The 26,515-nt window shown below is 44.6% G+C and overlaps 2 protein-coding genes across 2 annotated transcripts; one reads left to right on the top strand and one right to left on the bottom strand.

Annotated features, from left to right (window-relative positions):
* Window positions 1-1,554: 1,554 nt before the first annotated feature.
* LOC309578023 (purine nucleoside phosphorylase-like) lies at window positions 1,555-11,214 on the bottom strand (the record flags this gene model as incomplete). Its single annotated transcript, XM_082290350.1, has 6 exons — window positions 1,555-1,772; window positions 2,708-2,898; window positions 5,908-6,083; window positions 7,328-7,431; window positions 7,726-7,895; window positions 11,192-11,214. 6 exons carry the CDS (start codon window positions 11,212-11,214, stop codon window positions 1,555-1,557), a joined length of 882 nt encoding a protein of 293 aa, XP_082146476.1.
* Window positions 11,215-19,623: 8,409 nt separating this feature from the next.
* Window positions 19,624-24,372, top strand: CMTR2 (cap methyltransferase 2). Its single transcript, XM_082289882.1, has 2 exons — window positions 19,624-19,746; window positions 21,826-24,372. The coding sequence occupies exon 2, from the start codon at window positions 21,845-21,847 to the stop codon at window positions 24,158-24,160; it is 2,316 nt and encodes a 771-aa protein (XP_082146008.1). The 5' UTR covers window positions 19,624-19,746; window positions 21,826-21,844; the 3' UTR covers window positions 24,161-24,372.
* The last annotated feature ends 2,143 nt before the right edge of the window (window positions 24,373-26,515 follow it).

The raw sequence follows: 26,515 nt of genomic DNA, 5'->3' as shown, positions 1-26,515 counted from the left end.
TGAAGTGCTATCATTTAATGGAAAACATTCACAGCACAACTCTTCCTCCTGGTGGCAACATCTGCACCATGGATAATTGCAGCATGAAAGGCTTCAAGCAAATACCCATCTGGAAAAAAATGGAAGAAATGTCATGGAAGGCTGAAGGCTGTGACAGAGGGCAAGCATCAATGGTAAACAACTGGTCAGCTAAATTTAGGAAGGCAGGTTGGGACCTCTCCATGACCGGCTGGGTGTCTTCAGTTCAGACCACTGAGTCAACTAAAAACATTTAGCTGTGACAGTGATGGGCTTTATAGAGAACTACAAGATAAATGAAGGGAAAAAGGTTATCTAATAATTACAGTCACTGTTTCACATCCAGCTGCATCCACAGCTCAGCTTGACCTTTGAGGAACAATGAATAATGCACTCTTCTGGTGACTGTTCCCCCTTCCTTGACAGACTATCAGCACACTCGTAAGGGAGAACCTCTCCTGTTTGTCCTTTACTCACTGCTCAATTTCTTTATGTAAGAGGACCAAGAGAGTCCCATAAAAATATAATACCTGATTCAAAATATTTCCACTGTAATTTCACATTGCTAAAATCCACAAACCATTGGTGCTCCAACATCTGCTGCAGGGACAGCAGCAAAGATCATGTGAAACATGGGATCAAACTGATCTCTCTGTCTTTGGGTACCAACAGGAAATCAGTCTGCAGTGCTGACGCCACTGATCTCCAAGATATCCAGAAACTGATCAAAACTAAGCAGAGATGGACTTGGATTCTGTTTCCAGCTTGGCAACGTTTACATGGTGCACAGATAAGTCATGCCTTGTACTGAGCTGAATTTTCATGCCCTGCTAAATTGGGCAATGAAACAGAATGGAAAGGTGTGAGAGGTGCTGGGGATGTGCTGCATTGTAGCAAACAGCTACTGAGCTTTGCAGCTGGTCATGAGGAGCCAAGGATGAGCAAAGAGAGGGCTTTCTGGGAGACCTGGGAGTGGAAGGTCACACAACCCCAGGGGAATGCAGTGGTTTTCCAAGCTGTAGAGCCAATTGCAATTCACCTGCTCTGCACCATTGCTTGTTCCAGGCAGATCTCATCTTTAGCCTGGTCCATTTAATGTATCTGAAACTCAGTCTTTTTGTGGGCTTCCACTGGCTTCAGACCAGGCCCCACAAAGCAGGCCCAGCAGGCACCAGGCACCACGCCCCACGACCAACTCTTGACCTGGCTCATGTGCAATGGGGGAGCAGAGACTTGGGGCAGGATGGTGCCCCAAGAGAGACAGCTGGAGGTCACAGTACCCAGGGCCTCTGCTGACACTGGGGTTTGGGAATGTGCCAGTGTTTAAGTGCCAGTCAGCTGTTTTGGTCACTGGCTACTAACAAAGGGATCATTCTGGCAAAATTCAAAGCAAACCTCTGCACCAGATCAGACAAAGCACAAAGATCAAAAGGTCTATTTAAAATTGGGAGAGAAGTGGACAGTCCCACCAACAGCTCTCCCCAATACTTGGTAGTGTTCACACACTTTATGATATGAAGGATAAATGGCTGGAGGTCATGGAGAGTTTGTGCTTTCCCCCAGCTTCCCCAGGAGGTGTGTGACCAGTTTCTGCAGGGCTTCAGCCTGGACCACCGAGATGTGCAGCACTTCCTCATGGTTGGCTTTCTCTTGGCTGTTGTAGCTCATCACCACTTTGTTGGTGATGAGGGAGATCCCAAGGACTCGGAGGCCGCAATGTCTGGCTACAATTACCTCTGGGACAGTGCTCATGCCTACAGTAAGAGAGGAAAAGACCAGAATGAGTCAGGATTTACACCAAAACAAGATCTCTCTAGGGCTGCAAACCATGATCCTACCTCCAAGCACATACCCTTGTCTCATTCCCCTCAGCTCTGTGTCTGAACTCTGTAATAGTTAAAGGCTGTGATATGTACAAGGCTCAAATAGCTGCAGCACTACATTTACAACTCTGCTCAGCACAATAAACCCCCTGCATTTGATCATTGTGCCACAGCTCCCTCCTCAAGATGTGTCAGACTGCTTGCAGACTTGCTAAGGAAGTACTGATGTGCCGTGTCATTTGGCTCTTCTCTTCCTTGGCTAAAAGAGCTATTGCAAATAAAAATGGCTTTGGGGGGAGCTGAGCTCCTTTCCTCACACACAATGAAACTGCAGGTATTAATGAACAGACTTCCATGAGCCAGGGTTCACGGGAGGAATCATACTGGAGGAATAATATGGATCATGGCACTTACTTTTCTTGTACACAGTTGGGAAGGTATCCATGATTACCATCCCTAAATAAGACTCATAAGGAGGGCTGGTTTGTAGAGAGATAGCACAGTGCAAATCTTTACAGTGTCAGAATTAGAAGAAAAATACTAGACAAAGACTTCATTTTTATTGAGCCCCACTCAGTCCTGCTGATGTGGAGCCATCTAAGCATGAGAGACTTTGTGTTTGGGAAATAAACACAAAGTTGTGCTGGGATCTTTGTCCTGCGCAGCTGTAAGCACAGGGACTTTGTGCAGATCCATCCCAGGAGCTGCACTAAGCCACTGCAGAATGAAGCAGAAATACACAAAGCTCATTTCTCCAGCCTCAGGAGACTTAGAGAGCCAAAGACTGAAGCAAGTCAGCCTTGAGCAGAATTAACTGTTCAATCCATGTGCCCAAAGAACCCTGGCAGCCCAGCCGGGCAGCTCACCCACAGCATCAGCTCCCAGCGCCTGCAGCAGGCGGCACTCGGCGACGGTCTCGTAGCAGGGCCCAGCCAGCAGGCAGTACACTCCTTCCCTGGTGAAGCTCAGGAACCCCAGCTCCTGTGCACTCTCCATTGCCAGGCCGAGCAGATCTTGTTCATAAGCATCTGACATGCAGGGAAACCTCACTCCAAACCTGAAAGGCAGTAAAGGACACGGCCATGTGATACTGCTACTGCTCCCTCCTTCAGAGTCCAAGGATGCTCATTCTTTGGAGAAAAGGGAAATGTTAAGGGCAGACCTGCCATGGATGCAATCTCTCTCATTCTGCCCCTATCATCAGATAATTCTGCCATCAATCATAGAATAATTTGTGTTGGAAGGGACCTTCAAAGGCCATCTCATCAAAACCCATGCAATGAGCAGGGACATCTTCAGCTAGATCAGGTTGCTCAGAGTCCTGTCCCCCCTCCTGATTCCAGGAGAGTGGCACCTACCTCTCCCTGAGCATGACATTCCTGCTAGATCTAATCACCAAGACTGTCAGCACACAGAGGTTATGGGTGTTGGAAGGCCTTGCACTGCTTCCCTACTGCAGACACCCTTCTGGAATGGTCTTTCAAGGGCTCCTGTCCCTAGGGAGCGCTGATGCCCAGTTCTCTCTCTCCCCAGTAACTGCCTGTGATGACTTCTAAACATTCCCCACCAGACAGTTGCTGCTCTTTGGGCTCCCTGAGGCAGAGTCCCACAGACTGTCCCTGGGCAGGGGTTTGAGCAGGGCCTGATGGAGCATCAGTCCCTACATTTAAGGCCCATCACAGCAGGCAGCTACTTAACATCTTGGAGCTCCAGGGCTGTATTTTAGGTAGCTTTCATCTTCTGCTTCAAGACTGGGTCTCTTGCTCTAGCTCTCAAAATAGCAGCTCAGTCCTGCTCCTGATGGAGTAAAGCCTACTCTTGACTCAAGGAGAGCAGAGGTAGATGGCAAGAGTTGTTATGCTGCCACTGAGAAAACCTGGAAAATAAACTCCCAGCCATGTTCACCAATGTGGTTCAGTAGGAGTGGACTAGGTCCCTCATTTATGCTATTAAAGCTTCTGCTTGTTTATATGTTCTTCCAGCTGAATGCTTAGGGCAGTAGGTGGCTTATTTTGTTTTTATAAACACTAAATATTATATAAATAAAAACAAACTTTCCCTTCTGGCCTAAGGTAATCAGTATTCATCACCATGAAAATTGCTTCCCTTTTCTGAAGAACGGCCAGCAATACAGAAGCCCAATCTCTAATTTATTAAAAAAATATTATTTCCACATCACTTCATTGCCTCTAGTTTTGCTCTGTTGTGCTTAGATAAATCCTTCCTGGTAGCTCAGCTGGACAGGATTTTACGAGTTTGCTCAGCTAAATCGCTGCAATACTTTGAAACTTGATTCATAAAGACCTTTTGCCCATTTTGATGCCTTGGTCAGCAGTACAAAAGTCACCTCCCAGAGCACTGCAGTCTTCACCAAGAAGCTGCTTTTGGGAGGCAATGAGGCAGCTATGCTGCCTTTGAACGTTGTCCAGATGCAGTTGTTTGATTGGAGTTTGTCCTGCTCCAGAGCAATTATACAAGTCCAGAGAGCTTTAAACACTCCATGTGGCTTCTCTGCTTTTCACCACTCTTTCATCCAACCCACGGCAATACCTACAAAAATGTAAAGATATTCCACTTCAAATGGGTACTGTCCTCTTGCCATGGAATCGCAGCACAGCGATTATTTCTCCTGTGGCAGCTGCCACCACCTTTCAGATTCCTTCAGAAGCAAGAGCCAGGTCTGCTGTTACATCAGGAAGGAACTAACTAACTGAAAACCAGGCAGGCCACCTTGCTCTCAGCAGAGCTTTCTCTGAGAGATCCGAGGACAATCCAGATGCCTGCCCTGCAAACATGTCCATTTTTCAAGATGAAGGTACCAAATCACCAACGGATTTAACTCTATTATCTGAACTCACTCTTCACTCAGCAACTACCACTTCCTTCCCCACCTCCCTTGCCTGTCCTCTGGCTTCACACATCTGGCTTTCACCTGGTTTCTTTCCTGCCAGCTTGTTTAGGAAACAATTCCTACTACTGTTTTCTCCTTATGACAATCCAGCCCCTTTCTTTCCTGGCATAAGGCTTGTGACAGCTCTGGATCTTTACTGCTTCCATGCTGACTTTCCTTACATTTGATGTGCTTCCCTTTGCTCAGTCTGCATCTCCACTGGATGTGTCCTAACACTCTTTTTAGCCCCATTTGAGAGCCAAAGGGCTTTTTTTTGTGAACACTGGTTCAGCTGGCATTTCCCTTCTCAGTGCTATGACCTTGCCCATGCTGGTTGCCTTCCACCTTACAGTCTGATGGTGTCTTGGAAGGATTTTAGGATCATAAATTCATTTTGGAAGGGACCTCGAGGTCCTCTAGTCCAGCATCCTGCTCAAAGCAAATCCAAATCTGGTGGCAACTGCAGTTCAAGGGTGAGGATATGTTAGAAGCCCCTCTCTGCACTGTCCATAAGGTAAAGATTCTGCTACACAGCCAGGACAGAAAACCTGACTTCCCAGCTCAGCCAGCAGCAGGTCACTCTTGTAGATCTCAAGGCCTCTGAAGAAGCTGCCACGACAATCACCTCTCATCAGAGCAATGCCTTCTGTGAATACAAGGGCACCCCAGTTTCATTACCTGGATACAACAGTGGTCATCAGGAAATTTAGAGGTTTCATCTTTGCTCTGCCCTCCACTTACTGCCTGGTCTCTGCTGTACCCATTCCATCACACCAGAAATGGCTGTTGATAAACCCAGGCTGGAGACAGCACAGTTCACTGATTGCTCAATTAAGAGGAACCGGCAGAGAGAGGGACTGACAAGAGGAGGAGCAGTGGGTGTCTTTAGCAAATGGTACAGCTGGTCATGTCAGGAGAAGCCTACTTGTACAAAACAAAACCTTCTGGGGATTTGTGTGTAAACTCCTTGTAGGCTTGTAAGAGTAAGCAACAGCCAAGGGAAGGCAGGGCAGGTGGCACAGCACACACAGCTACTGCTGTAACTCTTCCCTTGTGGATACCTGGAGCCAAACTCTACCTCAGTAAGTATTTGTCAGTAGGCACAACTGGCAGTCCCAGCCCATGGCTGGAGGAAGAAAGGATTAATTGGTAACATTGGAGTTGGTGCTTTCTTACCTCTCATCGTTTGGTCCGCGCAGGGGATTCTGCCCTCCCAAGCCAAACAAGCTGATGTGATCTCTTATGAACATGATGTCCCCCACTTGAAAGTGGGGATTCAGTCCTCCAGCAGCATTTGTGACAATCAAGATCTCCACCCCCAGGAGAAAGAAGACCCTGATGGGAAATGTGACCTGCAAGAACCATATGTGCCATGAGTATCACAAGCAGTAGACAGCTACTGCTACTACATTTCTAATATCACAATTTGTGGATGCAAAGAAAAGTCTTATCTATGGAGACAAAACAGCCTTCTTCAATTTTAAACATTTCTCTAATTTAAATAGAATGTTAGCGCTTTTTAAACAAATTAAAACATAATCTTGCAATGAATACCATTAAAACCCAAGCCCACACTTCCTACAGTTCCACTGAGGTCAAATAAAGGTGGTACAGAAAGAACATGCAGATAGTTTTTGCTCACTGCCAAGGTCTTGCAGAGATCAAACCACTGTGCTGATTGAAGTAACTACTTATGCACATGGACTTGGAGAGTAATCCAAAGTCAAGGAACAATTGGGAGCTGGAAAAAAAATTTAAGTTTGATTTTGAGGAGTCATGAAGGAATTTGGATGATACCTGCTATCAATCAAATGCTATCATGAACAAAAAAATTCCTAACTATAGACACCACTTCTTCAAGAAATGAGTTAATTTTAATAGACAAACACATCTTGATAAAGCTAGTTTTGTATCGAGTGATTTTAAGATAGTTGTTTTTCTACAAGAAGTTGAGTGGTGCCAAAAGTTAGTTTATATCCAAATGCAAACAACCTTAATGCAAAAAAGGAATATCTCAAAGCTATGCAAATAAAAAAAGAGCCAATAAATAAATATTATTGGTGTTTCCTAACAGAAATGTACATATGTGCATGGTAGGTAACATAAATGCAAATATCCACACATTCCAGTATGTTAGCTGGGAGGTTATAGCAGCTTGCAGTAGCCTGGGAGCTTTTTCTAGGGGAAAAAAAAAAAAAGCTGTAAACTATACAAATGCAAAAGAAGATTAAAATAGATTATTCTTATCAAAGTTTTCTGGTTGCAGATTTAAATAATGATTAAACTGACTAATTTAAGCATGTAAATTAATCTGCCTTATATGATAAACTATCTCCCCCTGCAAGTGTAGCAGGGTCAGCCAGTTTGTGTGGCTGTAGAGCATCACCTTCATCCAACAGAAGCCAACCACCTCTTGGTTTGAACTCCCAGTTTTATTTTTTGGGGACAAATCTGAAATCTAAGACTCATTTCAAGAGCAATGTAAGTTCATTGCAAAAGCTAAAATCCTGCAGCTAGATAGCAAGGCAAGCAGTCACTTCTGCAGCTTTTACAACACATCTCCCCTACGTGAATGTTTTCCTTAAGGAGAACTCACCGTGCTGAAGGAGTAGCCTTCGTAAGAGTGGAAACGTCCCTGCATGCACACGCAGGGCTGTCCGTTCAGCTCCCCAAACACCAATCTGCCAACATGCCCTGCCACTGGAAATTAATAGAGTGTCACTTTAGTAACAGGTCTCAAGGACTTTGACTTTAGAGGGATCTGTTAGTTGATGATTTTGCTTTACAGCAGGGCCAAGCACTGCAAAAGCAGGAGCTGGAAATCAAATAAATAAATACATATTTCTGTGCTGTGTTTATGGTTTTTTACTGTGAACACACATTTCACCAGTGAGGGACTGGTTTACAGACTTGAGTTGACTTGAGTGATTCCTGCGTAAGGCTCTGCTGCAGGCTGCCGGTGGGTGGGGCGCTGATGCCCTGGGTTGTGCTCACCTGTGCTCTGTGGGAAGTGAGGGATGTCCTCATACAGGAAGACTGTCTTGTTATCCAGCACATCAGCCAGACCTCCCAGCCCAGACCCGCAGATGATGGCGATCCTGGGCCGCTGGGCAGTACGGGCACGCAACCAATCTGCTGTTTCCTTATACACCTCGTAGCTATTTCTGCAGGAGAACAAGTCAGTGAGACTATCAGCCCATTCAAAGAACAAGCTTCAAAGGATAAAAGTTCTGAAAACGCGCAGAGAAAAAAGAAATTTCATTAAGACTATAATAATAGAAGCGTCACTGCTATTATTGAAGATGTATCGCTTTTAATCTCATGTATTTTACCCCTGACTACAGGGAAATAATTTGAATCCCCTTGGCCGGTTTCATTCTGTAGATGAAGAATGGCTAATGATACCTAGATCACAGAAATGTCACAAGGCATAATCACTCCTGCTTCTGATGGGCTCTGGTCTCTCCTGAGTTGCTGAAGAAAGGCAAAAGCACAGTTAGACTGAGAAATTGCAACTGATATGAGTGTGCTCGGGGATGTCCAGCCTGTGACGGGGAGATCCAAGCGCATGGAGCTCTGAAGGCACCTGAACAACACGGCTGGAATGCTGTGCTGGTGAAGGAGTAGACACTGTCATCTGCAGTAGGTAAACTTCTGAGACATGGGTCAAGCATCATCTACAGAGATGGAGAGGCCAATCTCTGTAAGTGTTGAGTGCCATCAGCTCCCACTGCTTCCTTCTAGGCTGGTACCACGTGTCAAACACCCTCCTCGATACCTTGTTCCTTCAATACAGAAGGATAAACATGGAGATCTTACTCAGCCTCTTCTCTCCCACAGAGTGGGCATGGGATCATACCTGCAGTCTAGACCTAGCCAAGAGGCCAAGACATCAGACTCCATCAAAACAAGTGCAAACCAGGAATCTGGGCTCTGGAGCTTATGCTGCCTGATTCAAGAGGGGGACTTGGCAAATACCTTGTTTAAAAAAAAGTCTTATCCAGCAGGGAGCCCCATTGCCTGAAGGTGGGATAGAAGTTGGCATTACGGTGCCTGTTGTGTATCTGCCTCATGGGAAGGGAGAAGAGTTCAACTTTTAACCTCTTAGCCCAGTATTCAGATGCCTTAATCACAGTTTTGAAACACAATCAATAGCAAAATAATCCTATAATCCTGTTTCCAATAGGACAATGCAGATACTTTCTGAAAGTCAATATCAAGGTTGATTGAAACTGTCCTCAAAAGCAGGGGTACTAAGAGCAGTTCTTGGTAGCAATTCAGTTGTTACCATTGATGAGTAGAATTAATGGTTGTACATGGTAGGGAACTGGGTCTTGGAGTTAACCTGAACATAGGCAGGGGCAGCGGGGTTCTCTATATGAAAAGTTGACCTGATTATTGAGAGGTGAGAAAATCAGATACTGTGAGGCTGCAGGTGATGTAAAATTGACTGGAGATGGTGATAAGCAGTCACTGTCTGTCCAGGAATGTTTCTTTTGGTTGTTTTTTATCAAGTCTCTTGTTTTGAGAGGTGTAAACCTTAGTAATGCTGTGATGCTGCTCTCTGCAGCCTGAGAGGACAGAGAGAAAAGCTTTCACAGTGGAGCTCCTCACTCCAGGAGGTCTCAGGCCTAAGAGGACTGTCTGTGTACAACTGGTTCCTCCAACTAAAGCACCAGATATTGAAACAAAGGTTCTCAATTCTATGCTTTTTCTTTCTTTATACTGACAGGGTCAGTAGTTACTGCACAGGTGTTTTCTGTGAGCTTTTCATCTCTTAGCTGTCTACATACTACTGTAAGTCCTATCCAGTGTATGATACATCAAAGTTATGGTCCTAGTTACAAACTGTGACATCAAAAATACCAAAAAATGTCATAAACCTGCAATCCAATGGGAAGAAATAACTTCCACACACAGATTAAAATGAAGAGTCATACTTAGCTGAAGTACTTTTCAAAGGAAAAGTTTGGAAATGAGAGAGTTTATTTACCATCACATACTGAATTTTCTAAGTGTATCATGAGCTTCTGAAATAAGCAGGAGCTGTGAAAGTGACATTAATAAAGACTACACTTGACTACGTTATCACTTGTTCCCAGACAAAAGCTTTAAAAGTGCTTTACATACATCAGTGAACAATTCCCCCCAATTTCTCTGTTGAATAACTGTAATCCTTGTTTAGAAATTAAACAGAACCAAGAGAATTTATATGTAATACCCAAGCTTTTGACATACCTATGGAAGGCATAAGAAAAGAACAAGGTCACCAGGATCTGCTCTTCCTTGTGACCATAATACTCCTGGTTTCAGTATTTTTTTTAAAAGGTGCATAAACCCTTGCAAAATAACATTAAAGAATGCATATTATTCCTATATCCTCACAAATTTTAGGAATGCGGGATGGATCCCATTCAATGTCTGCTGAAGACATCAGGACTGACTGAGCTATGCCACGTTACAGTGAATTTTTTCCTTTTAAACAGAAGATATTAAAATACTTCTTAACCAAAGAAGTAAATCTCTGGTGCTGCATATGTTTCCTCGCCTGAAAGGAGCTCCAGCAAGTGCAGAGGGACCTGGCAGAGCCCTGTCTGTCCCAAAGGCTTTGGGCACATCAGAGCTGTCCCCAGTGCTGAGAGCACAGCGATGCCAAAATTAATCTTCCTGCAGTATTTAGCTTTCAGAAACCTTCCAGCTGACATCAAAGGGACTGGCAAGCACTGATAATTTCTGAATGCAAGGGAGATACCTGCTCAGCAGGAGCAAAGGGGGAGTTTGACCTGTGGGTCACCAAACAGAGTGTTCGGCCTGGAACTGCATAAGCACAAGGCCTGTGCAAGCTTTTTGACAGCTGGAATTAATATATGTAGCACAAAGGCCCCTCTAGCTGCTCTAACAATGCACACCTAACAATAGTGCTCGGTATCATCACTTTGGATTAAATCACAGGATCAGCTGAAAACACAATCCCTTTTATTGTGATTGCTGTCATCCACTGGAGAAACGCATCTGTTGCAAAACACAGGACTGTCACCTGTGACAGATCTTTTATGGCATGAAAAAAACCACCCTTATTGTGCTTCTAGGTTGGCTGAAAGCAAATCCATGTTAAAAAGCAGACACATCCTAATAAACAGCTACAGCATTATGTTTGGGGGCACACAGCCATACGTATTCGCAGTCTATGCCTCTCCACAGGAGACATTTGCTTCTTCTGGCCCGTAACCTCTCCCAAGGTCACCTACTCGCTGTCATATTTCATAATACCAGCACCTGCACAGGCAGATGGCCAGATTCCTCTCCAATAATAAGATGTTTACTTCTGAGCAGCCTTTGTCTGACATTTATTGAGTGCCCAGTAGAAAGAAGAGGAAAACAAGGTGAGGAAAAGCAATGTAATTTTGTTAGCCTCATCCAGCTTGGATGACTGTGCATCCCCTATTTCACAGCACCTTACCTGTCTTCCTGGGCATAGGCCATCCTCCTCCTCTCTGGTTAACTAAAAATAGGGGATGGTTGCTAGAAATGGAGCTGCAGGGTTTTATTTGACCAAGGAGCAGAGGCCTACTGAACCTGCAGAAGCTGCTGCTGTCTCTGGCAGTGAATCAGGGAGGTGTGTCCCAGCTTCTCTCTGCTGTCCCCTGAGCATCTCTAATCCCTGGGTAGGAGGGGCATGGTCAGGACATCTGCTTTTCTGGCCTCACCCCACATGACACACATGCTCCAGAGCTCTGCAGAAAGCTTACACGCATGCACACACACACTGTAATGCAGATTAAGCCTAGAAATTTCACACACATGCACACAACTTTTCAGTGGCTGACAAGGGATCTGCCTGGATTTGCACCTCTTGCGTCACCTGGGAACCAGCTGGAGTCACCTGCTCCTGTGCAATTCAAACCCCTGGGAGCGTGCAGACTCTGCGACATGACCTGTACCACCTACCATTAACAGCAGACCTTTCTATATCTCACATTGTCACCTTCCCATTCTTTCATGGCAACCAGGGGTGATGACCCATTAGCTCCCCTCAGGGTTTTTTGTTCATATTTAATTGCCTCACCCTTGCCAAAAGGAAATACTGCTTTGAGATATGCTAAACCCCTGTTCAGCGGATTATGGGAGACACAGGAAAGAAGACAGACACCCCACCATCTGCCCCTTTAGTTTTAGCTTTGCCATATATGAAAACAAATATTAAAACAACTTTGTCATATGGATCTGCTTGTGCATCAGTGTTTGATCCCAACAACTGATGTGAATCACATTTTACAGAGCCAGAGATGTTTCCAAGACAATTGAATGCCAAAAAAAACCAAGAAAAGCAGTGATGAGTAGAGACCTTACACGCCCCAGCTGAAAGGCCACATCTGCAATATGCATTCATAGCTTAAAAGATCCACAAAGGACACATGGGGGTAGAATTTATAAATATCCCAAGCAGGGACAAAACCTCAATTAGAACTTGTCAATTCTTAGACAAATCAGCCAAACATTAACAAAAATTTAGAAAACTGGGCAGCACCCATTTCAGGTCTTAGATTTCTTATTTCTTCCATTCCTCTTTCCTTTTTTGGTCTTGAAGACCTTGCATCAAACAGAACACTGTTGCCCCAGAAAACTGTCTCTGAGAACTTCAAACAAGGTAATAAATGAAGCAAGAAAAAACCTGGGCATTTTTAGAGAGAGATATACTTCATGCTGGAAAGCAGAAACTCATTGTTGGCCTCGATGCCAGCACAGGCTGGGAGTCTGCAACAACCAGCAGAATTTAAACATCCAATTCTGTTTTATTTGTTGAAAAATACAGTTGGCACTGAAGAAATAGAAAATGGATCTGAAGAAAAAACATAACGAGGGCCCTTTCTCCTCAAGTTCTTGACCTTCTCCCTTTCTCCCTCATGTTCACACTTTCATTTCTTTCTTACTTTCTCTTAGAAAGCTTAAAATGCCTCTTCTACAGAGACAAGCAGGTGGGGTGCTGCCACTTCAGGACCCAGCAGTACATTGCTGCATTGGCATGGTGCATCTTGCTCTCAGTTTGCTGGAGGCAGTAGAAAAATCAACATTAAGGATCTAATATTGCTCCATAAATCATTTTCCCTTCTATGCCCTCTTTCTAACTCTGTTTTTACCATGTTTCCCCTCATTTTTCAGATATGTCTCCTTTTTGTCATTCTCATTCTTGTATTTCCGAATCCTGGCCATCTCTGCTTCTGCCTATTCTAGGTATGTCCTCCTTTTTTTTCAGCATTGTTTTTCTGTACAAAACACAGCAGACTGAGAGCAGAGATGGTTTTAGGTAGATTTAACTGCACCAAATCCTGTGCCCAAAGAGGGCCCACACTGCTTGGCTGTGAGCCAGTGTGCCAAACGACTCTGCAAGTCATCATTGCCCCAAGCAACATTCACCCAAACTCAGGGTCTTAGAGCCACTTCCCAGCTCCCTCAAGTCCTTCTGCCCTCTGGAAGTCCAGGCTCCTCTTGCCAGTACTCAGGACTTCTTTGAAACCCATTATCTGCTGCCATTAAATTAAATTAAAGAGCAATGTTAGGCCCGCAACGTTGATTTTCCATATAGTTTGTTGGTATCAGCGGAGTTCTGATGCCCCCCAGATATGTTCCCCTCTTCAGCCTTAATCTGATTACGTTCATTAATCTGATTCTTTTTTTGAAAAGCAGACAAGAGAGATCAGACAGCCTGAGAGCTCTTCCCAATTTGCTCTCATCTAAGACAATCTCCTTCCTACTTTGGATTTACATGGAAAACAGGATTATCAAAAAGGGACCATTTTATCTATCTTTCTGCAGTGTCTGTTATTTAACAGCAACAGAAATTACTTGAGTTTTAACCTGTAATGCTGCATTGGCTGGACAAGTACGAGATAAACGTTCACCCTACTAGGACAAAATTAATTTGAGCACTGAGGGCACGCATGCCAATTAGACCGCAGGGAATACTCCAAATCAGATCTATCTAGAAAAAGAAGGTATTGAATAGATTGCATAATGCTGAAAAAAAGTATTGAGAGTCTTCTGTCCTGAAAGAATCTCAGTCGTCTCTGTCTGTATGTGTCTGCAGCAATTTGTATCTATAGTCCTGATTTTACTGCCTTGGCTGTCATTCAAGCCCTGCTTCTGTAGCGAGAACTTCAACTGCTACAGGATGCAGATACAATCACCTGAAATCATTTTCTAACAATGCTGTACATTCCTACAGCAATTTCCATCTAAAGAAGCATCGTGAAGTATTTTGCAAGCATTTCATCAAAACATTTAATTAATGCTTTAGGGTAAGTCTCCACTTCCCTGTGTGCTGACATTATCACAGTATCAAATTATCTTGCAGTCTTCTCACACATATTGCACATCACTCTTCTGGGAAGGGGAACTGAGCTGCAGAAATATTCACAGGGTGTCTACAGAGGGGGGACAGCCTAGTCCACAAGAAACTATCCCCCCCAAAGCCCTACAGGCATTACCATGCCCTTATAGGTGCAGTGCTCACTTACTAAGGGGCATTTCTCCCTGTTCTCTCATACTTAAAAAAGCCAGGATTGTGCCTCAGTGTTTTGGAGGAAGGTGAAATGGGTAAAGCTTGGAAAGATTTCGCTTTTCTGCTGACTACCGAAAGCACACATTCCAGGTTTGATTAAAAAAATACTAAATGCCAAGAATTAATCAGGATTTTTGCAGCAATTTGGAAAGGCTTTGTTGGGGAAACTCATTATTTTCTGTACACTGGCTAGCCTAGACAGCCACTAGAGTGTTACTAGCCACAAGAAAGATAAATAAAATCAAATTATATACCAGAAAAGTTATTCCTCAATAGATCATTTTAATAACAATCTCTAGCAAGATCTGCCTGGAGTGGTGTGCGTGCTGCTCATTGTACATCGACAGAAAAGAGACCTCTGACCACAGTGAATGCAGCAAAGGGTTGGCCAGGGGAACAGAAAACCAGACATTCAAAGAGCCTGTCATGGTTAGCTGAGCAAAATGAGAGCAAAGCAATGCTTCCATGACAGCCTGAAAATGTTGCCATGGAGGCAGGAGAGATACAGAAACTTAAGACAGGCAGCAGGAAACCGAGGAGATGCGTGTTCAGTTAGGCCAGACGTCAGAAAAAAGCTTCCAGCTGCCCAAAATGTGCAGTCCTAAATAGCCCTCCTGTGAGGGTGGTGGGAAAAGGGTTTTAGGGCAGAGATCAGTTAATGTAAGGGGTTTAATGATGTTTACAGGCAGGGAAGAAGCCATAGCACTCACAAATTGTATGCCTGCTCTGTAAAACCTCACCATCTTTGTAAGACTCAAGCAGAAAGAGGAAGCAGCTTGACAAAATCAGTGAATAAATGATACCACAGGAATCAGTAAAAGAGCAGAGATGTCCTAATACCAGCCAACACTTCCATCTTCCAGCTCTAGGAGACATATCAAACAGCAAAGGATAAGACTGGGGTTGTGGCTATGGGAGTTTGTGGAAGCAAAAGCATCTGTGGCAAGGAACTCAGACAGAGAGTATAAAGAAGGATAATTTTGGGATTTGAGGGAAAGGAGCTCTACCTTCTGAAGGGATACAAACAACACAACCAGGGATCAGCAGTATGTCAGGCTTGGGATGAATGGATGGGCTTTTCAATGTGGAAGTGCTTTGAGGCAGGCAAAAAATCAGAGAGCTCAGAGGGGAAAGTGTGGTGGAGGGCTGAAACAACCCTTTAGTGAGGATAAGTGGAAAAGAAACCACAGATCCTGGTGGACTAGAGACTACAAAAGGCCAGGTACCCCTATGCCCTAAAATAAGCACAAATAACTTGAACTAAAAATTATAAAGAATAAGGAAGAAATGCTTTTAGGCCTGTCACAGATGAAAACAATTCTCAGATAATTAAATTACACAGCTCATGTATCACTAAGAATTCTTGACAATAGGTATATTTCCCTATTCAACACAGGTAAATGCAATTCATATCCTGCACCACAGCCAGCTGCTGGCCTGGGGCTCCAATATGCTTCTCCATATGAAGAATATGATTTCTCCCTAGGAATGCCACTTACGTGTATCAAAACAACACAGGACCAAAGTTTATCCTGCTCTGTGGTCCGGTTTCCTCTTCAATAATTGATAATACTTTCACACAGTGGAACTTGATGCCAGACCTTTCAGTAGGTCTCAGAACCATGTCCTCACTTCCCCAAAGCCCCCTTTGGAAAACACTGCTTTCTGGAGGTCAGTAGGTGAACATGCTACCACTTGTAGCCGTGGTCTGTCAGGATGTATTCGTGCTGCTCCAACAGGATCAATGCTTCCTCATTATCTTGTTTGTGGTGCAATAATAACATATTATTGAATAGTCGATAGGCTTTCCCCTTCATTTCAGTGATTTTTGATTAAAGAAGCAAAGGTTAGACAATTGTACATCATGTTACTAACTGGCTACATTAGACACTGTTTACTGGAGTTTCTCAACTCACTTTCCTTGTAGCAGATAGTGGCTGCAATTCCTCTGGTGATGAAAGTGAAACAAAAATCTGCCTGACTTTGGACTGCAAGCCAGAAGCAGAACAAGAATGACCCTTACAGATCAGGCCTCAAGGCAATGGAAACCCACTTCATTAAGGGCAACCAGCTGTCCCAGCATCAGGCACCACATTGCAATAGATGTTGTGATTGAGATACCTCACCGGCAAAGTTTAGATACTGTATTAGCAATAAATCTAATCACAATCATCCACATAATCACTGTGGATGGTTCTTCTCATGTCTGACTGAGAACCTTCTCTCAACTGCTCTGCCACACCAACACTATCACCCCAATTCACAAATATCTTGCATCTGGCACAGTGATAGATAAACCATGGTGACATCTGGTGCAAAATTATGTGGTTTTGGGATTGAATTTAGAAGCAGGGTGAGAAGTACTGGGTATCCCATGGAATTGATGAAGTTTCTTCCATGGTTCAGCACAGTCTTCCCAGACAACTTCAGGCACATCCAGTATGATAGAAATACTCCAGCAATACTCCCCAGCTCCATCACAGAGTAGAGTTATACCATATATCTACCAAAAAAAAAAAAAAAAAAAAAGTCAGGGGCATAAACAAGACTACTTTGTTCTTAATGAGATGTTTAACTTCCTGTGTTTAACTGCCCAATATTCCCTTAAAGACAGATGCTTCCATCTGGGGCTGCTGGTGCCACAGCTGTGCACACAGGTTATGGTCTGATTGGGAAAATATCAGCTGTTGATCAGCTCATAAAAGTTTAGCTCCATAGGAGCAGGACTAATGCAGGAAGAAAGTGCTATGTTCTCATGTCAAGTATCTTACATAGACCCAAAAAACCAAACCAACAAACAAACAAAAAGAGAATATTTTGCATAAGACAGAAGTGTCTACTCAAATTTCTGCTTTAACTTGAAGAGATTTCAGAAAACATAGGAGGATCCTGAAGCTCCCAAGCTGAGTTAGGAGTTTAATTTCAGAAAAAGCATCACATATTTCTTCAGCATGCTATTCAATCACATTTATTTTAGCTAGGACTCTTGTGCTGTCATGTGCTCAGTGATGAATTGTTCTCTCCTGTGATTTGGAAGAGCCTTATCTTCAGGAGTCCTGGGGAGTGTAACACTGAGAAGCTGCAAGCTACTGTAAAAGCCTGGCAGGGTAGAAATGCAAAGGTCAAGTCTTGCTTACATTCCACTTTCCCCAACTAGCTGAATTGTAGCTGTCCTCTTGGTAGTGTTATCCAAACACTCAAGAACCCAAGAAAATGTGAAAAGTGATGTATTTAAGAAGAAATTTTAAAGAATCAACCCTTAAACTCTATGCTTTAATTACCTATGGCCCACAGAAGTCAGTCAGTGTAAACCTTGTGGCTGGTGTGTGAGCACACAAAAACAACAAAAGGAAGGCAAACAAAACATCACAGCACCACTGGAGATATCAGAGATATTACAAATGCAAGACACAAACATTTCAGACTGTAACATATCTTTGACCTGCCCATTAACTTTAAATTCTCATGAGCTAATGACAAGATTTTAGCAATGCCATTACTGTGTGCCCTGTACAATGAAGAGAGACCAGACCAGGCACTGGAGAATCCACCACAACCCCAGCTCCACACTCTCAGCTCCTCACTTCACCAGCTGCCCATCTGTTTTCATTCATTTGCCCCAGCTCTCGCTCTACTTTTACATAGCCAAAGATGTTGGTTGAATAAAGGTGATTTTCCAATGGGCCAGTCAAAGGCTGAAGAGGCATTGAGACAGACATAGAAATCTTCCATCTGCACCTCAGCTCTTTCTCATTAGGTGAAACTTCTTTCTGATGAGGTAGCTAGTATGTACCTTTTTGTTACACCACTATTAGGGGTCAATATGACAGTTTTGGCTTGAAAAATACATTCTCTCTTCCCCCCCCCCCCCCCCAAGGGATTTAAAGAGTTTTAGTTTGGGCTTTTTCTATACTTACAATTTTTTCTATTTTGTAGTAATTTAGCTTCATTTTAGAAAACAAGCAAGTAGTTTAAAAGAGGGGAGGAAAGTTGTCTGGTTATAGATCTCTGTGTTCAGTTATGACTTTAACATATAAATTCTCTCACGGACCTAGAGCAGGAGAAAAGATCACTTACGTATACATTATTATATCCTCATGATAGACATGTAAAGGGTTTTTTTTTTTTCAGTTACTGGGCTTCAAGCAAAATTTTCCCAAGTTATCAGTTCTGGAGTGCCTAGTTCTGATAGCACTGAATTTCTGTACCAAAACTACTTCTGGCTTAGGACTGGATTGAGCTTCATGAAGAATATGTGAGAGTGCAAAAATCAATAGCAGGAAGCCTGGTATTAAAGCAAAAGGATTTCTGCTTACTCATGTTCCATTGTTGACTATTTGTTCCCACAAGGGCTGGTGAGTGCCACATTCCTGAACCTGCATATAGGAAAATCCCCACAATATTTAAAGTCTGGGGAGCAACTTGCACCTGCTGTCTACTGTAATAATGAATATGCTTTGACCCTCCTGCTTCCGTGTGCAGATTAGATGCTGTTTTGCTGTCTAATGTGTCTGCATGTTGCCAGGGATGCTGCAATGGATGCTTGGTGATGCTCATTATGACTCTGTTAATATTTCAAGGCTCTTGCCTCCTGCTAACCCAAGCTGGGTGTAGCAAGTCTCCTGGGGATTTAGAAAGGGCAGCAGTGAGTTATTATGTGAAGAGTCTTCTTAAGTACCTGCCTTGTGGGTTACAGACGGCAAAGCAAGCTCTGGAGGAGCATCACTGCTGACTCCGGAGACCCAGCGTGTGCTGAGCCGTGGCCTCGGCAGGGCTGGGAGACAATGGCGCTTGGCTCAGGCTCCCAGGGCAGGCAGCCCAGGGCGTGGGGGAAAAACACACAGGGCACTGAGCCCCAGCCCTCCCTCTCCAGCGGGTGGCCACACATCCCAACAAAGCTTTTCTCCTCTTTTCTTCCTGAGCAACCTGTCAGTGTTAGCGCGTGGTAAGTGCTGCATGGGTAACTCCTAGCAATGCTGTCCTGCTGGGCTGCCCCGCTGCTGGGAGGCGGCTCCTCTGCGCCCCTTTCCTCGTGAGAAGCAGCCGCTCTTAAGCTCCTGTTTAGGAAATGGAGCCGATTAACCGCGCTGCCGCCTGTCCGGCCTGTGCAGCCTTCACGGGGCACACGGGACTCGGCTGCCCTTCCGCCGTCCCAGCTGCGAACCTTGCCCAGTGCTGATGACAAAGTCCCCGCGCAGGAACCCTCCCGGCCCGGGCCAGGGCGGTGCCGCCCGAGGAGAGGGCGTGCCGGGCGGCGGGCGAGGGGCCGGCCCGGGCGCGCTCCCGCCGGGTAAGAGCGGGAGCGGCTCTGGGCCGTGCTGCAGCCGCGGCCTCGCGTAGGGAGCGGGCGGCGCGGGGAGGCGCCTCGGGCGGGCGCAGCGCTACGAGCGGCCGGGGCGGAGGGAAGCGGCCGGGCCGCGCTGCGGCGGCGGGCGGGAAGCGGAGCGCGGGGATGGGTGAGGAGCTGCGCAGTGGGGCGAGCCCAGAGTCCAGTCCCGGCCGGAATGGGGCTGGAAATGATGATGAAAAAGCAGGCGATTGCCTGTTCTTGCTATGCGCTGAGTGAGCTTGGATTTAGGATTGAACTTGTTAGTATTGTGGCTGCAGTACCTCTGGGATAGGCTAAGAGAGCTGGGGTTGTTCAGCCTTGGAGAATGCTCCGGGGAGACTTTAGAGCCCCTTTCAGTACTTAAAGGAGGCTTACACAAAAGAGGGAGAGTAACTTTTTACAAGCAGATGGGCGTGGGGGGGGGGGGGGTGGTGAGGGGGAACGGTTTTAAACGAAAATAGGAGAGATTTCGATTACATGTTAGGAAGAGGTTCTTCCCTGTGAGGGTGGTAAGGTCCTGATACAGGTTGCCCAGGGAAGCTGTGGCTTCCTCATCCCTGGAAGTGTCCAAGGCTAGGCTGGATGGAGCTCTGAACTACCTTGTCTAGTGGAAGGTGTCCCTGCCCGTGGCAGGGGGGCTGGAATGAGATGGTCTTTTAAGGTCCCTTCCAACCCAGACCTCTCCTATGAGTAACTGGGGTGAGCTGTAATTAAAAGCCCGTACTCAGAGTTGGTGTTTAAAATGAAAGAAACTAGTCCAGGGCACAGTGGTCTGTGTTTCTCTTAGTTTTCCTCCTCCCCCAGAACATCCTATGAGAAAAGATGAGATTAAAGCCAGAGCATATCTGTATAGAGGACAGTGAAATTAAACCTGCCCATTGAAAGGCCTTGGACTGGGGGAAGGCAAGATGAAACCTCAGCTGTGTGTGTGACCATGTGCCTCTCCTCAGAGGGCTGATGGTAATTAAGGGGAGACAGATGTGGGCTGTGGCCTAAGATACTGCATGGGTTCAAGGGGAAGAATAAAGTGCTAAGGTTGGCCATTGTTTCCAAAGTTTTTCAGCTCTTTCAATTTTAATCCAATATTTTCTCAAACTGAAATGTTATGTAACACTTAAGGTCATTGTATTTTGCTTTTGAGAGAATGGGGGGGGTTTGGGGGATGGTTAAAATGATAGGCTGAGAGATCTCCTATCTCAGGTGGTAATTTTGGTTGGATTATTTTGCCTAAATGAACATTTTAGTTTGGAATAAATTGCTGGCTGGCTGATTTCTGGTTAGTGCCTGTCACTTGTGCCGTGTGTGTGCTTTGTGCTGAGCGGTGGAGCAGATGGCAGCAGCCTTGTTAGCTTTGTGTGGAGTGTGCTCTTATTTGTCAGCCTTTACCCACTCGCAGCACAACACTTGGCACTACGTTCTTCTTTAACATCAAGCACACGTTCCCATTGACCACAGCTGCAACCAAGTCCTTTCACTTCAAATGTATCACAGTTTTTTCAGTCATTAAAGGAAGGCATAAGGCTTTGCATCTGGCAAAGAGCAGTAATGCTGAGCAGAGAAAAGGGGTTTTTTTCACAGCCTGGTGTCCAACATCTCTCCAGGGCCCTTCATCTGAGGGGCAGTTCTCGAGGGTGCCAATGAGGTGGTCCCCCAGCATCATGCTGCTTCTGGTGGAAGAGGTGGGAGGGTTGTTCCCACTTCAGAAATTGGAGGAGCAGTAGCTGTGCTCCCTCTCAAAGCTGCCTTTACTTGTGGCCACCCCACCCTCCGTACTTTGAGCTCTCATATAGATACTGCCATAATCAGGTGATAAGATTTGTGGGCCACTTTCTGAACTTGGAGAGCTTGTGGTGTGTTCTGTCTTGTGACTGAGAGAAAGATTTGTATTTAAGTGTTTATACCTATAAAGTAAATAGAGTATTCCTAGTCAGTAAAGGGTCAAGCACCAGCCAACTCTTCTTCACTTGCTGTGTAAATAGCAGGAAGGGCAACTGAACTGGTGACCTTCCTGATTTCCAAATGGCCTTATTTAGGGTAGCCCTCATTTACTTTCCTCAGTGGTGTATGAGTCCATGAAGCATTTCTCTCCTGTTCTGGAATACAGAGGTTAAGCAGGATACGTTTTTATTTTTTATAAAAAGCTTTTCCTATTTCTATACTGGTATGATTGGAATGACATAGTTTCTTCTCCCCTGCTGTTGTCCAGGTTGTGAATCCACCCAAGAATGGATAAATGTAAGCAGCCTTATGTTGACCAGAAGACCAACCTTGAAAAGTTTAGTCCTGAAATTCTTTCTGAAATTGAGAAGCTCTTTGCGAAGAAGTTTACTTATGCTAAGCCAGTGAATGATGAATGGAAACTGCCAGATCCCAGCAATGCTTTTACATGTGATCACATGGAATTTCACTCACTCCTGGCTCTGAAGGACTCAATGAATGAAGTGAAGAACCAACTGAGTGATAAGAACCTGGAGGACTGGCATCAGCACACCTCGTTTACCAATAAAGCAGGGAAAATAATATCTCATGTGAAGAAATCTGTGAGTGCTGAGCTCTGTACCCAAGCATGGTGTAAATTTCATGAGATCCTGTGCAGTTTTTCTCTTCTCCCCAAAGAAGCTCTTCAGGACGGAGAACTGAATTCTGTCCACCTCTGTGAAGCACCTGGAGCTTTTATAGCCAGCCTTAACCACTACTTGAAGTCCCACCATGTCCCTTGCCATTGGAATTGGGTAGCTAATACTCTAAACCCTTATCATGAAGCTAATGACACCCTTATGATGATCATGGATGACCGTCTGATAGCAAATACGTTACCGTGGTGGTACTTTGGCCCAGATAACACTGGGGATGTGATGACATTAAGACATCTAACAGGACTTCAGAACTTTGTGAGCGGTATGACCACAGTTCACTTGGTAACTGCTGATGGCAGCTTTGATTGCCAGGGAAACCCAGGTGAGCAGGAAGCTCTCGTCTCACCCCTTCACTACTGTGAAACAATCACTGCTTTAATGATCCTGGGCACTGGAGGATCCTTTGTTTTGAAGATGTTCACTCTGTTTGAACACTGTTCTATCAATCTGCTCTTTCTGCTAAACTGCTCTTTTGAGGAGGTCCATGTCTTTAAACCAGCCACCAGCAAAGCTGGAAACTCAGAGGCCTATGTGGTTTGTCTTCGCTATATGGGCAGAGAAAGCCTTCATCGGCTTCTTCCTAAAATGACACAGAACTTCGGAACAGAAATAGTCAACAAAGCCCTTTTCCCCCAGCATGCACTACCAGAATCATTCCTTAAAACACATGAAGAGTGTTGCATGTTCTTCCACAAGTGCCAGGTAGAGACTATCTCTGAGAACATCCGTCTCTTTGAGTGCATGGAAGAAGCAGAGCAGATGAAACTGAACAAGTTAAGAGACTGTGCGGTAGAGTTCTTCATGCAAAGGTTTCACATGAAACCCATTGGCAGAAATAACTGGCTTGTCAAGAAATCCCAGGCTGGTTGCAGCATGAATGCAAAGTGGTTTGGGCAAAGAAACAAGTATTTTAGTACATACAATGAAAGGAAAATGATGGAAACCCTGACGTGGAATGATAAAGTGGCAAAGGGCTATTTTAATCACTGCACTGAGGAACATAGTTTAAATAATGCTGGGAACACGTGCATCCTAGAAGGATCACTTTCTAACCTTGAATGTAGCTTTTGGTACATTTTGGAAGGAAAAAGATTGCCAAGGGTAAAGTGTTCTCCATTTTGTGATGTTCAGGTCTTGGAAAATCTTAGTGAAGCAATGAAGGAGTTGGGTCGGGGGAGACTGAAAAGCAGATTGATGCTGCAGCCTTGTCACTCTTGTGAAGTTCTTACTGGGGAACTCATACTGGCAAAAGTGTCTGATCTTTCCAGGTGCCATCAGGAAGTTCTAAATGAAAGTTGTAGTGACCAATTCAAGTGCCTTGTGGTGGGCTTTCCGTCCCTCTGTGACACAGAAAGCCAGCCCAGCATGGAAATAAAGCCCATGGACTCAGCCACGCTGCTGACTTTCAGCTTCTCTTTGCTTTATGATGGAGAACCCAAGTACCAGCAGCAGCTTTTGGAGTGTGTTCTGCATTCGTTGGCCCAGCTGGCAGTGGGAGATGCATTGGTTTTGCCTGTTCTCTCCTGCCTGACACGCTTCACAGCTGGCCTGGTCTTCATCCTGCACTGCTGTTTCAGGAGCATCACGTTTGCATGTCCAACCTCCCGGGAGCCCCTGAGGAGCGGCGCCGCTTTGCTGTGCGTTGGTTACCGAGGCCTCCCCGCGCCGGCTGTGGAGTACCTGCAGCATCTGCATACACTGCTGAGCTCCTTGCTGGACACAGACTCTCCCCAGCAGGTTCTGCAGTTCGTGCCCATGGAGATTCTCCTCCAGGGCAAGCTGTTGGAGTTTCTGTGGGATTTAAACACAGCCATTGCAAAGAGACAGCTCCACCTGATTGTGCAAGCTCAGCAGCAGCAAATGACTAGTGACATTCCACTTCAAAATAATTCTAAAACTGAGTGAGTTGCTGCTGCTAGACCTTGTTTCACAGGCAGGCAGAAGGTGTTGTTATTGTGAAGGTAACATTAATGCAAAACTGGTGTGACATTGAGAGTGCTGGGAAGATACTTTGAACTATCAATCCTAGTTGCACCATATTGTCTATGTAGGAAATGGGAGAAAAGAAAACCAGACCTTGATTTCTGGCCACTGAGCTGGGTGTTTTAGGATGTGGAGTAACACAGAATCTTTGATTCAGTGGAAGCAAGGGCTGACGATTGAGCCTAAGCCTCAGAGCCTCCTGTCGCCATCCTTAAAAACTGTCTTTTGACATCCCTTTAGTTTAGAGGTGGTATAATTCTTAATGGTGATGTGGGGGAAATCCTGTGTAAGTTGCTTTACCATTTTGGATGGTATGGAATGGTGGTGTTTATTGGTACGTGTCCCCATTTACCATTACTCTTAAACAAGAGCCACTGAGTTTTCACCTTGTAGCCTTTGAATATCAGCCTCTTTAGCACTTCAGTTAGTGAGGACTGAGATGAAAATTTCCTTGCCAAAGCCTGATGATGGTTTCTCCATCTCACTCTTGCAGCTGTTTTGTGAATGCCATGCTGATATCCTAAGTTCCAGTTCTTTGTGCACTTCAGTCACTTGACAGAAGGATCAAATGGAGCTGTTTATGCCAGAGAAGCGCTCAGCCTCTGGCTGTTCATTGCTTACTCTTCAGGCAATAGTTTGGATTGCCATCAAGCCCTCTCTTGTGACTTCTTATGGGTCCAAAGCTGAGCTCAATTCTCAAGAATGAAATTTGCTAAAAGAATTATCCAGTGGCTGTAGACACTTAGGCTTATAATGACCAGAACCTTTAGGAGACATTTAAATGCAGGAAACTTCTACCAGCCATGAGAGGCTCATATAACATGAGGTTGCTGTGATTTGCCAGCATTTCCTTGCTAAAAATCCTTAAAAAAAAGGCTTTGAGGTGTTACCACCTGAACAAACAGTTGGCCAGTTGTGTGCTGCCTTTCCTATGCACACAAGTGTGTTCATGTTTGTGTGGGAACCCTCAGGGTTGTACAGCCATTAAGCTTTCGTGTTGTAAGTAATCCATGTGTGCTTTTAGTTTGAAGGATGATATATTTTTTGAAGTAGAAGAAAAGATGTTGATTTACATGGCTGTTGTATATTTTCATTTTACTGACAAATGTTGGAAGTGTTAAAAGACATTTTTAAAAAAGAAAGGAAAACAAATGTTATTTGGAGTAAATAAAGCCTTTTATTTTAGGTTTTCAGTGTTTCTGTTTACATGTTTCTTTACCAAACATGGAACAAATCAATGAAATGCAATAGGGGGCTTGGGGAGGTTTAATTTTCTTTTTCTTTCTTTTTTCTTTCTTTTTTTTTTTTTTTTTTTTTTTTTGCCAGGCTTTCCTCATCTTGCCATGTGGATCCATCCTTAATGAGTGAAGGGTAAAGTGATCTTCATTTCTCTCTTTAACCAGCTCAGAGAGACTCCACTGGCAGATGTGGTCAAAGCACTGGAGGAGGCCTCAACACAGTTGCCTTGGCCTTGTCACTGAGCATTGTAGTCCATGTCCCTCTCCGTGGTTGCTGTAACTTTTAGCAGCAAAGATCTTGTCTTAAGGATCTTTTATTTCTCCTGGCTGTGACAACTGCTATGGTAGGACAAGGTTGTTATACACTGTACTTTTGTCTGCAAAGTCTATTATTTATTCTTATCAAAATGTTCTCATCCTAATTGTTTGCCTTCACCAAGCAGTGTGATTAAGAAAAAGCTGTGTGCCTTATTCCTCAGGGCTGGCTCTGCTGCCCTGCCAGGGGTTCCAGGTGAATGTCTTTGGGTTGGCTATCCAATTTGGCTGGACACTGCTTGTTAACTCATTTTGATTGCAATTACTAATGCTAATGTGTTTTTTTTCATTGCCTTTCTCTTTGGAAGTGAGCACCAAATTAGAGAGCTGGGAAAATCATTCTGTGTCCTAGATGTGTGAGATGATACAGGAAATGGATCCTCCTATGATACCTTCATTTCCTTACGGCTAGTTGGGGTTTTTTGGGGAAATCTTTATGCAGAAGAGAAGTTGAATGGGTGCTGAACTGCAGGACAGCGTTGCTTCTCTTGGTTTCAGTGAAGCTTAATGCTTTGGCTCTTAATGTCAAAACAAGATAAGAGGACTTTGGAGCATCATTGAAACGGGAGTCTGGGTCAGAAGTACTTGTTATGGGGATTGTCAGGTTGATTTTTGGTAGAAATACTGTTTAATGGGTTCATGGTTTTACTGAATTACAGGAAAATGTAAATGCTCAGAATTGTATTCAAGCTTACAAAAAGTTTTATGAAATATTTGCATTCCC

This window comes from Coloeus monedula (assembly GCF_965178545.1).
Source record: "Coloeus monedula genome assembly, chromosome: 13".
NCBI lineage: Eukaryota > Metazoa > Chordata > Aves > Passeriformes > Corvidae > Coloeus > Coloeus monedula.
The sequence above is the reverse complement of the archived record's forward strand: the minus strand, read 5'-3'. Positions and strand labels throughout refer to the sequence as shown.